Raw genomic sequence first — 12,047 nt, forward strand, 5'->3', positions numbered from 1 at the left:
AACTCAGATGCACTGGCCAGGTAGACAGGAAAAGAACCGCGAACTTTTGAATCTCATTTCCTGTTTGGCCAGCGTGGCAAGCTGCAGGTGACCATGCAGAGCTCATCAGCAGAGGTGACCATAATGGAGTCCCAGAATCACAAAAGAGCTCCAGCATGGACTGAACGGGAGGTACGGGATCTGATCGCTGTATGGGGAGAGGAATCCGTGCTATCAGAACTACATTCCAGTTTTCGAAATGCCAAAACATTTGTCAAAAATCTCCCAGGCCATGAAGGACAGGGGCCATAACAGGGACCTGAAGCAGTGCCACGTGAAACTAAAGGAGCTGAGGCAAGCCTATCAGAAAACCAGAGAGGTGAACGGCCACTCCAGGTCAGAGCCCCAAACATGCCGCTTCTATGATGAGCTGCATGCCATTTTAGGGGGGTCAGCCACCACTACCCCAGCCATGTTGTTTGACTCCTTCAATGGAGATGGAGGCAACATGGAAGCAGGTTTTGGGGACGAAGAAGATGATGATGAGGAGGAGGTTGTAGATAGCTCACAGCAAGCAAGCGGAGAAACCGGTTTTCTCGACAGCCAGGAACTGTTTCTCACCCTGGACCCTGGAGCCAGTACCCCCCTGAACCCACCCAAGGCTGCCTCCTGGACCCGGCAGGTGGAGAAGGGGCCTCCGGTGAGTGTACCTTTTAAAATACTATACATGGTTTAAAAGCAAGCATGTGAAAGGATTAATTTGCCCTGGCATTCGCAGCTCTCCTGGATGTACTCCCAAAGCCTTTGCAAAAGGTTTCTGGGGAGGGCAGCCTTATTGCGTCCTCCATGGTAGGACACTTTACCACTCCAGGCCAGTAACATGTACTCGGGAATCATTGTAGAACAAAGCATTGCAGTGTATGTTTGCTGGCGTTCAAACAACATTCGTTCTTTATCTCTCTGTGTTATCCTCAGGAGAGTGAGATATCATTCATGGTCCCCTGGTTGAAATAGGGTGCTTTTCTTCAGGGGACACTCAGAGGAGCCTGTTCCTGCTGGGCTGTTTGTCTATCGCTGAACAGAAATGTTCCCCGCTGTTAGCCACAGGGAGGGAGGAGGGTTGAGGGGGTAGCCACGCGGTGGGGGGGAGGCAAAATGCGACCTTGTAACGAAAGCACATGTGCTATGTATGTAATGTTAACAGCAAGGTTTACCCTGAAAGAGTGTAGCCACTGTTTTATAAAATGTGTCTTTTTAAATACCGCTGTCCCTTTTTTTTCTCCACCAGCTGCATGCGTTTCAATGATCACAGGATCTTCTCCTTCCCAGAGGCTAGTGAAGATTAGAAAGAAAAAAAAACGTACTCATGATGAAATGTTCTCTGAGCTCATGCTGTCCTCCCACACTGACAGAGCATAGACAAATGCGTGGAGGCAAATAATGTCAGAGTGCAGGAAAGCACAAAATGACCGGGAGGAGAGGTGGCAGGCTGAAGAGAGTAAGTGGCGGGCTGAAGACAGGGCTGAAGCTCAAATGTGGTGGCAGCGTGATGAGAGGAGGCAGGATTCAGTGCTGAGGCTGCTGGAGGACCAAACCAGTATGCTCCAGTGTATGGTTGAGCTGCAGCAAAGGCAGCTGAAGCACAGACTGCCACTACAGCCCCTGTGTAACCAACCGCCCTCCTCCCCAAGTTCCATAGCCTCCTCACCCAGACGCCCAAGAACGCGGTGGGGGGGCCTCCGGCCAACCAGCCACTCTGCCCCAGAGGATTGCCCAAAAAACAGAAGGCTGGCATTCCATAAATTTTAAAGTTGTAAACTTTTAAAGTGCTGTGTGACATTTTCCTTCCCTCCTCCACCACCCCTCCTGGGCTACCTTGGTAGTCATCCCCCTATTTGTGTGATGAATGAATAATGAATGCATGAATGTGAAGCAACAATGACTTTATTGCCTCTGCAAGTGGTGATCGAAGGGAGGTGGGGAGGGTGGTTAGCTTACAGGGAAGTAGAGTGAACCAAGGGGCGGGGGGTTTCATCAAGGAGAAACAAACAGAACTTTCACACCGTAGCCTGGCCAGTCATGAAACTGGTTTTCAAAGCTTCTCTGATGCGTACCGCGCCCTTCTGTGCTCTTGTAACCGCCCTGGTTTCTGGCTGCACGTAACCAGCAGCCAGGCGATTTGCCTCAACCTCCCACCCTGCCATAAACGTCTCCCCCTTACTCTCACAGATATTGTGGAGCGCACAGCAAGCAGTAATAACAGTGGGAATATTGGTTTCGCTGAGGTCTAAGCGAGTCAGTAAACTGCGCCAGCGCGCCTTTAAACGTCCAAATGCACATTCTACCACCATTCTGCACTTGCTCAGCCTGTAGTTGAACAGCTCCTGACCACTGTCCAGGCTGCCTGTGTACGGCTTCATAAGCCATGGCAGTAAGGGGTAGGCTGGGTCCCCAAGGATACATATAGGCATTTCAACATCCCCAACAGTTATTTTCTGGTCTGGGAATAAAGTCCCTTCCTGCAGCTTTTGAAACAGACCAGAGTTCCTGAAGATGCGAGCGTCATGTACCTTTCCCGGCCATCCCACGTTGATGTTGGTGAAACGTCCCTTGTGATCCACCAGAGCTTGCAGCACTATGGAAAAGTACCCCTTGCGGTTTATGTACTCGCCGGCTTGGTGCTCCGGTGCCAAGATAGGGATATGGGTTCCGTCTATAGCCCCACCACAGTTAGGGAATCCCATTGCAGCAAAGCCATCCACTATGACCTGCACATTTCCCAGGGTCACTACCCTTGATATCAGCAGATCTTTGATTGCGTGGGCTACTTGCATCACAGCAGCCCCAACAGTAGATTTGTCCACTCCAAATTGATTCCCAACTGACCGGTAGCTGTCTGGCGTTGCAAGCTTCCACAGGGCTATCGCCACTCGCTTCTCAACTGTGAGGGCTGCTCTCATCTTGGTATTCATGCGCTTCAGGGCAGGGGAAAGCAAGTCACAAAGTTCCATGAAAGTGCCCTTACGCATGCGAAAGTTTCGCAGCCACTGGGAATCGTCCCAGACCTGCAACACTATGCGGTCCCACCAGTCTGTGCTTGTTTCCTGAGCCCAGAATCGGCGTTCCACAGCATGAACCTGCCCCATTAGCACCATGATGCATGCATTGGCAGGGCCCATGCTTTCAGAGAAATCTGTGTCCATGTCCTGATCACTCACGGGACCGCGCTGACGTCGCCTCCTCGCCCGGTATTGCTTTGCCAGGTTCTGGTGCTGCATATACTGCTGGATAACGTGTGTGGTGTTTAATGTGCTCCTAATTGCCAAAGTGAGCTGAGTGGCCTTCATGCTTGCCTTGGTATGGCGTCCGCACAGAAAAAAGGCGCGGAACGATTGTCTGCCGTTGCTCTGACAGAGGGAGGGGCGACTGACGACATGGCTTACAGGGTTGGCTTCAGGGAGCTAAAATCAACAAAGGGGGTGGCTTTACATCAAGGAGTATTTCAGGCAGGACTTCATGGAGGGTTCCAATAAGAAATGGTGCCAATAAGAAATTCAATAAATAAGAATTTATTGTTCTTATTGGAACAAGGAGGTTAGTCTGGTCTCTGATTGATACATAGCTAGATTTACCTCGCTGCACCTTCTCTGTGAGTGACTGCAGTGTGACCTAGAGGAATCAGTCCTCTAGACCGGGGAGGGGGGGGAAGCAAATGAGTACAAAACAAATCTGGTCTATCTCTTGTTTTGATCCACTCCATCTATCTTTTACATCTTTGGCTGGCAGCAGATGGTGCAGAAGGACTGCAAGCCATCCACATCTCATGGCTGCTCGGCAGAAGACGGTGCAGTAGGACTGCTAGCCATCCTCATCTCTTGCCTGCCCGGCAGAAGATGGTACAGTACGACTGCTAGCAATCCGTATCGCCTGCCTGCTCACCATAAGATGGTTCAATAGGACTGACTGCAGGACTAAAGAGAATGACCTGGTCAAGTCACTCCAAATTTAGTCCCTGCGCCCATGTCTGCCCAGGCGCTCCTGGCCGACGTGGCCAGGAGCACCTCGGACATGACGATGACGGCTACCAGTTGTATTGTACTGTCTGCTGCCACAAGGCAATGGGTTGCTGCTACTGTGTAGCAATGCAGTACCACATCTGCCAGCACCCAGGGGATATACGGTGACAGTGAGCTGAGCGGGCTCCATGCTTGCCGTGGTATGGCGTCTGCACAGGTAACTCAGGAAAAAAGGTGTGAAACGATTGTCTGCCCTTGCTTTCACGGAGGGAGGGAGGGAACGGGGGCCTGACGATATGTACCCAGAACCACCCGCGACAATGTTTTAGCCCCATCAGGCATTGGGATCTCAACCCAGAATTCCAATGGGCAGCGGAGACTGCGGGAACTGTGGGATAGCTACCCACAGTGCAACACTCCAGAAGTCGACGCTTGCCTCAGTACTGTGGAAGCACTCCGCCGAGTTAATGCACTTAGAGCATTTTCTGTGGGGACACACACACTCGAATATATAAAACCGATTTCTAAAAAACCGACTTCTATAAATTCGACCTAATTTCGTAGTATAGACATACCCTAAGTTCAGAGATCAGGGGAGTGGGTAAATGATGCCCCTCTTGTCTGGAACATTACTGACACAATTTAAATCATGAAATGTGTGCCCATATACCACAGTAGCAGACAAAATACAAATGTGAATAATGAATGTGTTGGATATTTAATAATCATTCAAAAATATTTTAAGTAGTTTTAGCAAATGCACTCAATTCACTTTTCAAACAGAACCAATAGCCCTAAATATTTTCTAACATACAAATTAATAATAAAAAAAAACCCTCCATAAAAATACGCATGTACCTGTATGGTTTGGCTTTGGCAACACATTTAAAGTTCTGTCTGAAAGGGAAAGGACTATATTTTGGATAACTGTAAAATATTAATTTAACAGTTTTTTAAAAAACTCAACCAGTGCAACCTTACCTATGGGGTGGCTAAACACCCAGTATAATGAACCTTTTTTCAAAGTTCAAAGCTGGCCAAATTTAGCCCTGGTTTATACAAGCTCAAACCTATTGAACACAATGGAGTTTTGTCTGCTTATACCACGTCTGAATTTGGTCTTAATTCTACAGTTTTTATTTGTGTAAGACATATCATTCTCACCTGCAGTGCTTGTATCTGAACTTGTAGCTGAAAAATACAACAAAAATATACAAAAATTATAAAAATGACAAAATAAAAAGTAAAACTTAAGCTAAATAGATCTAGATATGAGAAATATTAATTTCTTGCCTGAAGCATTGATGGGGTAGGTGATAAAAGTAACAATAGAGGATTCTGCTGGAAAAAAGAGAAAAGAAAATAGACAAACATAAAGTTAGTGCTTTATTAAATTATTTTCTTCTAAGATTGTCAGGGCCAAAGTTTCAAACTCTCAAGACCAGTAAATGGGGACAGAATTTCAAAAAGCTAAACCTCCAATTTAAGCACCTAAAAAAAGTGGCTAGATTTTCAAAAATACTGAGTATACATTGAGAACAATGGGTGTTGAATACTTTTGAAAATCTGAATGAGTTACTGAATGGGAGATGCTGGTAATTGAGTTCTTTTGAAAATTTTGCGCTTGGTGTTTTTGTACTCATGAAAGACAGAGATTAGTCTGGTACTGACTGGCCAGTAGCAATGAACTTCCTCACCTTTCTTCCGTTTCAACTCAACCTTGAGCTGTGATAGCCCTGTCAGTCAAGGTGAGCAAAGATCACCAATTTTATTGAAATATAGAAAACGGTATGTAATATGAAATATCTATTTTGCCTCAAATTAGCTGGTCTTGCTAAAAATGAAAAGGAAATAAATAAATGTTTTAGCTACATACATGAAACAAAAGAAAACTATATCAATACAAGCAGGAACAAAGAAATGCAGGGAAAAATCAGGAATGTATGCAGCAACTTATTCTTCAATGTACACAGTTAAAATGTCTTTTCCCACATTGCAATACAAGAGTAAATAGTGTTCAAAGGGCAGTGTAGCTCAGAGGACAATGTAACTCAGGTACAACTTGTGATATCTCAATGATTATTTTGAAGGGCTCTACACAACTGCTTGTCAGTGTGCCAGTAGACACCAGTAATATGATTTTTTCTGAACGGCTTCCTAACAAGGTGATTTGTCATCACAGAAACAAATCTGGTTCCAATCTATTGAACTGTAACACCACTTAGTGGGAAGACCCATGAAACTGCTACAAGATCTATTACAGAAACTAACAAATTCAACCTCAAAGCCTGGTGAGGGTATTCCACAGAGTGGACAGCATGCTTGAAATTTGCAAGTCAGGTTCTATGGCATGTGTACATTAATACACATTGTATTTGACTGTGATTTTTCTTTTAATTTAATAAGGAAAAAAAACTCTACAGTTCTTTCCTATCTGTTAGCAATAAAACCAGTAAGTCATGATTCTTCTACTTGAATTATGGCCAAAAATATTCTCACTCTATTACTCATGGCTTTTAACTATGAGTTACAGGTGTGAGTCAGCTTCTTTGGCATTGTAACCTGAAATTCAAGGAAGAAAAGGAAATGCCCCTCAATGCTAACAATAAAATGCACATACTCTGTAATACAGCCTTTATAAGAGTCATCTCAACACAATCACAAAGAAAACTTGTTTTGCTCTATATTTGTCCCTGGTTAACTCTCGATGGGTAGGAATTACGCATTAAATTGTTGTTACAAAATGGGTCAAATATTCCTTTTAGACGTTATTTTCTGCTAATTTCTGAGGAAGATAATCTGACCTCTTTCACAGTAGCAGCCGTGTTAGTCTGTATCCGCAAAAAGAACAGGAATATTTGTGGCACCTTAGAGACTAACAAATTTATTTGAGCATAAGCTTTCGTGAGCTACAGCTACATCCGATGAAGTGAGCAATCTGACATCTGTACATAATGCAACATTTCAACCTTTGGTTCTCTCCTCAAAGTTTCTTCTAATGTCATCTGGCAATGGAGCACAAACCAAAAATGCAATAATTCCATAACTCAGGATGGCATATATTTTGTTCCCATTTTACCTAAAGTATTATTTACAGTATAGGGCCACCTCCATAAAAACAGACTTTGTTTCTTCAGCTTCTAATATGACTCATCTAACCAGTGTCAAAAATTTCTGGCATTTATTATCCTCTGGTAAAGTAAAAAAAAAAAAAAAAAAAGAGGCCCAACCCACATTACAAAATATTAGCGAGACAAGGTGGGTGAGGCAATATCTTTGACTGGACCACCTTCTGCTAGTGAGAGAGACAAACTTTTGAATTACACAAAGCTCTTCTTCAGGTCTCAAAACATGACAGACATCTGTAAACGATCGAGTGATGTCAAACTAATAGCTTCAGTATATGCAAAAGGCATCTCTGACTGTCAATCAGCTAGGGTTAGGTACTATTAATAAGAAGTGTGACTATGGTGAGATTATTTTTACATTTGTTTGGTACTTGGAAGAATTGTGTATTGCCAGCCATGGTAAGTGAAGTCTTCCCTTTATTCTCAGAACAGATACACTGCTATGTTTATCTGCAATGTGTCTGAACCTCATCTTCTTGTGGGACCACCAGCAGGTGAGCGAAGATGGATAAAGATTTCCTGGGGCCCTGGGCCAGAGCAAGAGGGGGAGGCCCCTCCCCACCCCTTCCACCTTCAGCCCTGCCCATGGCCCCACCCCTTTCTGTCCCTTCCCTGGGGCCCACCCCTGTTCCACTCAGGGTCTCCTCCATTCCACCCCCCCCCCACAACCTGTTTGCTACTTTCTGCCCCCGTCACTGCAGCCCCAAAACCAGAAAAGCTCTGTCCCCCGCCACAGCCCCAGGCCACAGCAGGGAGTCAAAGCTCCCGCAGCCCTGAGGCCATGACAGATAGCGAGCACTTCTCCAGTCCTAGGGCCGCAGCAGGGGTCCCAGTGCTGGGGCTTTCCCCGCTGCCCCCCTGGCTTCTGCCAGGGGTGGAGAACGCTGGGGGCTTCTACCGCTGCCCTCTGGCTTCTGCCGGGGAGTGGGGTTGGGCCACAGGGACTTTCCCCTCCCTGCCCGCCTGGTGGCTGGTTCCGGGACCGCCAGTTGGCCGGGGCCCCTGGGCACGGGCCCCATAGGCCCAGCGGCTAATCCACCACTGCAAGTGAGACAGGCTTGTTCAATCCCTTTACCAGTTCAATCCTTGGCCTGCACTGATGCTACCAAGAAGGATGTCAATCACAGCAAACTGAAGTGATTTTTATGATCTATTCAATTGTCCAGAAAGAAGTCACATAAGCCAGGGCATGGCAGTCACATGCTAATGCCTTTTTAACATTACTCAGGTAGGTCGGATTGGAACCAGGGATCTAGAGGTGAAAGGCCCTATATTATTTTACCATCAGTTCTAAGCAGTCCATTCCATCCTTCCTCTGATGACTTATGTTCATAAGTCACTCAGAGTATGTTTACACCACATCTGGGAGCAAACCTCCCAGTTCAGGTCTACAGACTCATGCTAGAACCCTAGAAATAGCTGTGGAGACATTGCTTTGACACTGTGTCCTGGGCTGGAGACCGGGCTATTTTTAGCTCACTAGCACTAGCCCCACTAGCACAAATCTATGCTATCTCCCAAATGCAGTGTGGACATTCCTTGGGAGCTTTTAAAAAGCCAACCCTTCATTCTCACAACTCCAAATTCCAATGTAATCATAACTACGGAATTGCTAAATCGCTGCTAGCAAAGTGGGGTCCTGGTCCTTGACTCAGGCTCCTAGTGCTATGGTAATACAAATAATAAATAAAATAATAACAAAATATTTTGAGGTTTTGAAAAATTGTCCTAAGGCAAAATTCAGCACTGGTTAAAAACACACATAACCTCACTAAACACAATGGAGTTTTGTCTGCTTACATCAGGTCTGAATTTGTCCCCAGTTCTACAGTTTGTAGTGGGTAGAATAATTCTCACCTGAAGTGCTTGTCTTTTCTAATGAAGTTGTATCTGTGAAAGAAATATAACAATAATAATAAAAAGTAATAAAAAATAAAATAAAAAGTAAAACATAGGGTAGATACATCTAGATATCAGATATGTTAATAAAAATCTTGCCTGAAGCGTTAATAGAGTAGGTGATAAAAATACCAATAGCTGATTCTGCCAAAGGGGAAAAAGGTTTGGGAAGAGGCATAAAATTAGTGATTTCATTTTTTTGTGAGAATCTGGGACCAGATTTTCAATTGCTCATCACCTATAACTCAGGACAGAACTACAAGAGCTCAAGATCCAATTTAAATACCTAGAAATGGCCACTTTTTCAAAAATATTCAATACCCAGCAGCTGACATTCAGAACAATAGATGTTGAGTACTTTTAGACACCTGGCCACTGATTAAGTGCCCGACTTGAAGTTGTTAGTAGCTGAGCTCTTTTGATAATTTTGTCCTTGGTTTTGTTTAGTACTTATAAAAGAGAGAGATGAGTCTGGCCAGTAGCAATTAACTTCCCCACCACAATTTTATTGCTGAATGCAGCCCTGCCTGTATAGCCCTGCCAGTCTAGTCCTGTGACTCTCTTGAAAAAAAGATTCCCAATTATACTGGACTGTGGCAAACTATATGTAATATGAATTATTTATTGTACCTCAAATAAGATGTGTTTGATAACAAATGAAAAAGGATGTAAATAAATACTTCAGCTATATACATGAAACAAAATAAAATTATATTAATACAAGCCATAAAACAGAAATGCAGAAATTTGGGGTCTTTTTTGGAAAGTCAGGGATGTATGCAAAAGCTTATTCTTGAACACACACATTTTAAAAGTATTTCCACACAATATAGTGTAGAAGTAAATAGCATTCAGAGGGCAACCTAGCTCAGATGTACCATGTGACACCTCAGTGACAACTTCGAAGGGCTCCATACAACAACTGCTTGTCAATCTGTCAGAAGGGACCAGTACTATGTTTTTCAAAGTGTTGCTAAGAAGGCGATTGTCGTCAAAGAAACAAACATGATAAATATACTAAAGAATAACGATTACATCAATTAAGAGAGAATTGCACACAAGACATAAGCAACCTATTTCATGATACAAAGGAGGACAAAAGGCTCCTGTTTCATAGGTTAGATTATTTTGGAAATAAATTTATTTTGGCCTACCATTTTACAAAATCCCTTGCAGAGTACCCCCTTACTCCTTGCTCATGGGATTAATAACTTGGCACAAATGGCCCTTCAACTATCAGGATTCTGATGGACTATTATGATTACAATTAATTTTCTAGAACAACTGAGTAACCCAAAAGCAGGGATTAGAACTGGTGGACATTGCTAATAGATATTGTCTCAGCTGGCAGTGGGACAGGGGATATTCTGTGAGCAACCAATAAATGAGGCATCAGTATGGAAATTGCACCTTGGCCTTAGCTACAGCATTTTGTTTAGCATGGACATTCAATTAATTGGAAATGTGGCAGATAGGGACCAATTCTGCACAGCAAGGCTGTCTTTTGTAATAAAAATACATACATATATAAAATGATTTCTATTTAAAAAGTAACAGATGCCAAAAAAGTTTCAATAGCGTTAAACAGTAAACAGCGAGCTGTGTGCTTGTGTATCAATTTTATTCACCCACATTCTGCTATAAATAATATTTTTATGGATGATGTTTATCCCCTGAACATATTCCTGAACATCTTGAAAAGCATTTTTGGTATTTCTACCAGCTGCGTTTGTGCGGTGGGAGCAAATCTCCATGTTGTCTTCACCTTACCTTCCATCCCCCACAAATTATTCACTATTTAGTGGGCTGTCAAAGGCTATTGGCCAGGCAACTTGAATCTATCATTCCATTCCTGAGAAAGTTAGTGCTAAACTGGAGTGATTCCACTAAGAATAGAAGAGTTTGTCTAGATGGTACAGACAATTTTATTCTTATGAAAAAATAAAACTAGACTGATGAAATATAGTAACTTATTTACACAGTAGCTTCTTTGCATTACTTCAATTATCATGAGGTGGACACTCCTCTGCCATAAATTTGCAATAATCAGAATGTTATAGTTAGTGATTTTCTTACCAGATATGGATACTGAAGTTTTTGCAACTGATGATCTTGAAGTTACATCATTTGCTGTAGAGAAAAAATATTTAACACAGTTTGTTAGAGGAAGCGGAATCTATTCAGCTAAAAATATAACCATCTTTATTGGTCTTCCATTCAATCGTGTTAACTGGGAGTATTCACCAGTAGAGGGCAATACCTAACTGCTAAAAGGACTTTAGCAGAACCGCTCCGGCTCCAAGAGGAGAGAGAGATACAAAAGCTCTTTTGGAATACCAACACAGTCCTTATATGGAGGTATCACTCTGATCATACTAATACCAATAAAGAGAGTCTCTTTTCTATGGAAATTAGACAATTTGTATTAGAAAATGTAAAGAAACCTCAGCTCATTTTTGCTGGACATGATATTTTGAGCTAAACTAAAAGCAGTAATTATGAAGAACGAGGAGTACTTGTGGCACCTTAGAGACTAACAAATGAAAGCTTATGCTCAAATAAATTTGTTAGTCTCTAAGGTGCCACAAGTACTCCTCGTTCTTTTTGCAGATACAGACTGACACGGCTACCCCTCTGAAACCAGTAATTATGAAATACAGCTAGATGAAAAATATCCTCAGAGATATTAAACCATCCATGTATGCTTTATGGCAGTTTCCCCCCAAGTTGCTTGCTAGTTTTAGCTAATATTCTGTCCTATTGATAAAGGAAAGGATTTTCTCAAGGAAAAAGTCCAACATAAAGGCCAAATCACTTTAGTCTCATAAATACAGTAATCCTATTGAAGTCAAACTGACTTCAGTGGAGCCGTTGATTTAACTGAAGTTACACCAGGGATCAATTTTGTCAGTAGGACTATCTGAGTGAGACAATCAGGATTTGGCCACCACATTGGAGGCCATGAAAAGGGGCATGGTGAAAATTGCCTTATAAGCCAAATTGTTATGATTCAATATGAAGTATG

The 12,047-nt window shown here is 43.2% G+C and overlaps 1 protein-coding gene across 4 annotated transcripts in view; it reads right to left on the bottom strand.

Annotated features, from left to right (window-relative positions):
- Positions 1-12,047, bottom strand: part of ADGRG2 (adhesion G protein-coupled receptor G2) — a 107,945-nt gene that overhangs the window by 53,221 nt on the left and 42,677 nt on the right. For all 4 annotated transcript variants that reach the window (XM_073356708.1, XM_073356699.1, XM_073356682.1 and 1 more), the window contains exons 4-7: positions 11,099-11,152; positions 8,981-9,013; positions 5,289-5,336; positions 5,160-5,186 (exon numbers count right to left, since the gene is read on the bottom strand). In XM_073356708.1, coding sequence (XP_073212809.1) covers positions 5,160-5,186; positions 5,289-5,336; positions 8,981-9,013; positions 11,099-11,152 — 162 coding nt within the window. The remainder of the gene's footprint in view (positions 1-5,159; positions 5,187-5,288; positions 5,337-8,980; positions 9,014-11,098; positions 11,153-12,047) is intronic.

The sequence above is a fragment of the Lepidochelys kempii genome, chromosome 1 (assembly GCF_965140265.1).
Source record: "Lepidochelys kempii isolate rLepKem1 chromosome 1, rLepKem1.hap2, whole genome shotgun sequence".
NCBI classification, from domain to species: domain Eukaryota; kingdom Metazoa; phylum Chordata; order Testudines; family Cheloniidae; genus Lepidochelys; species Lepidochelys kempii.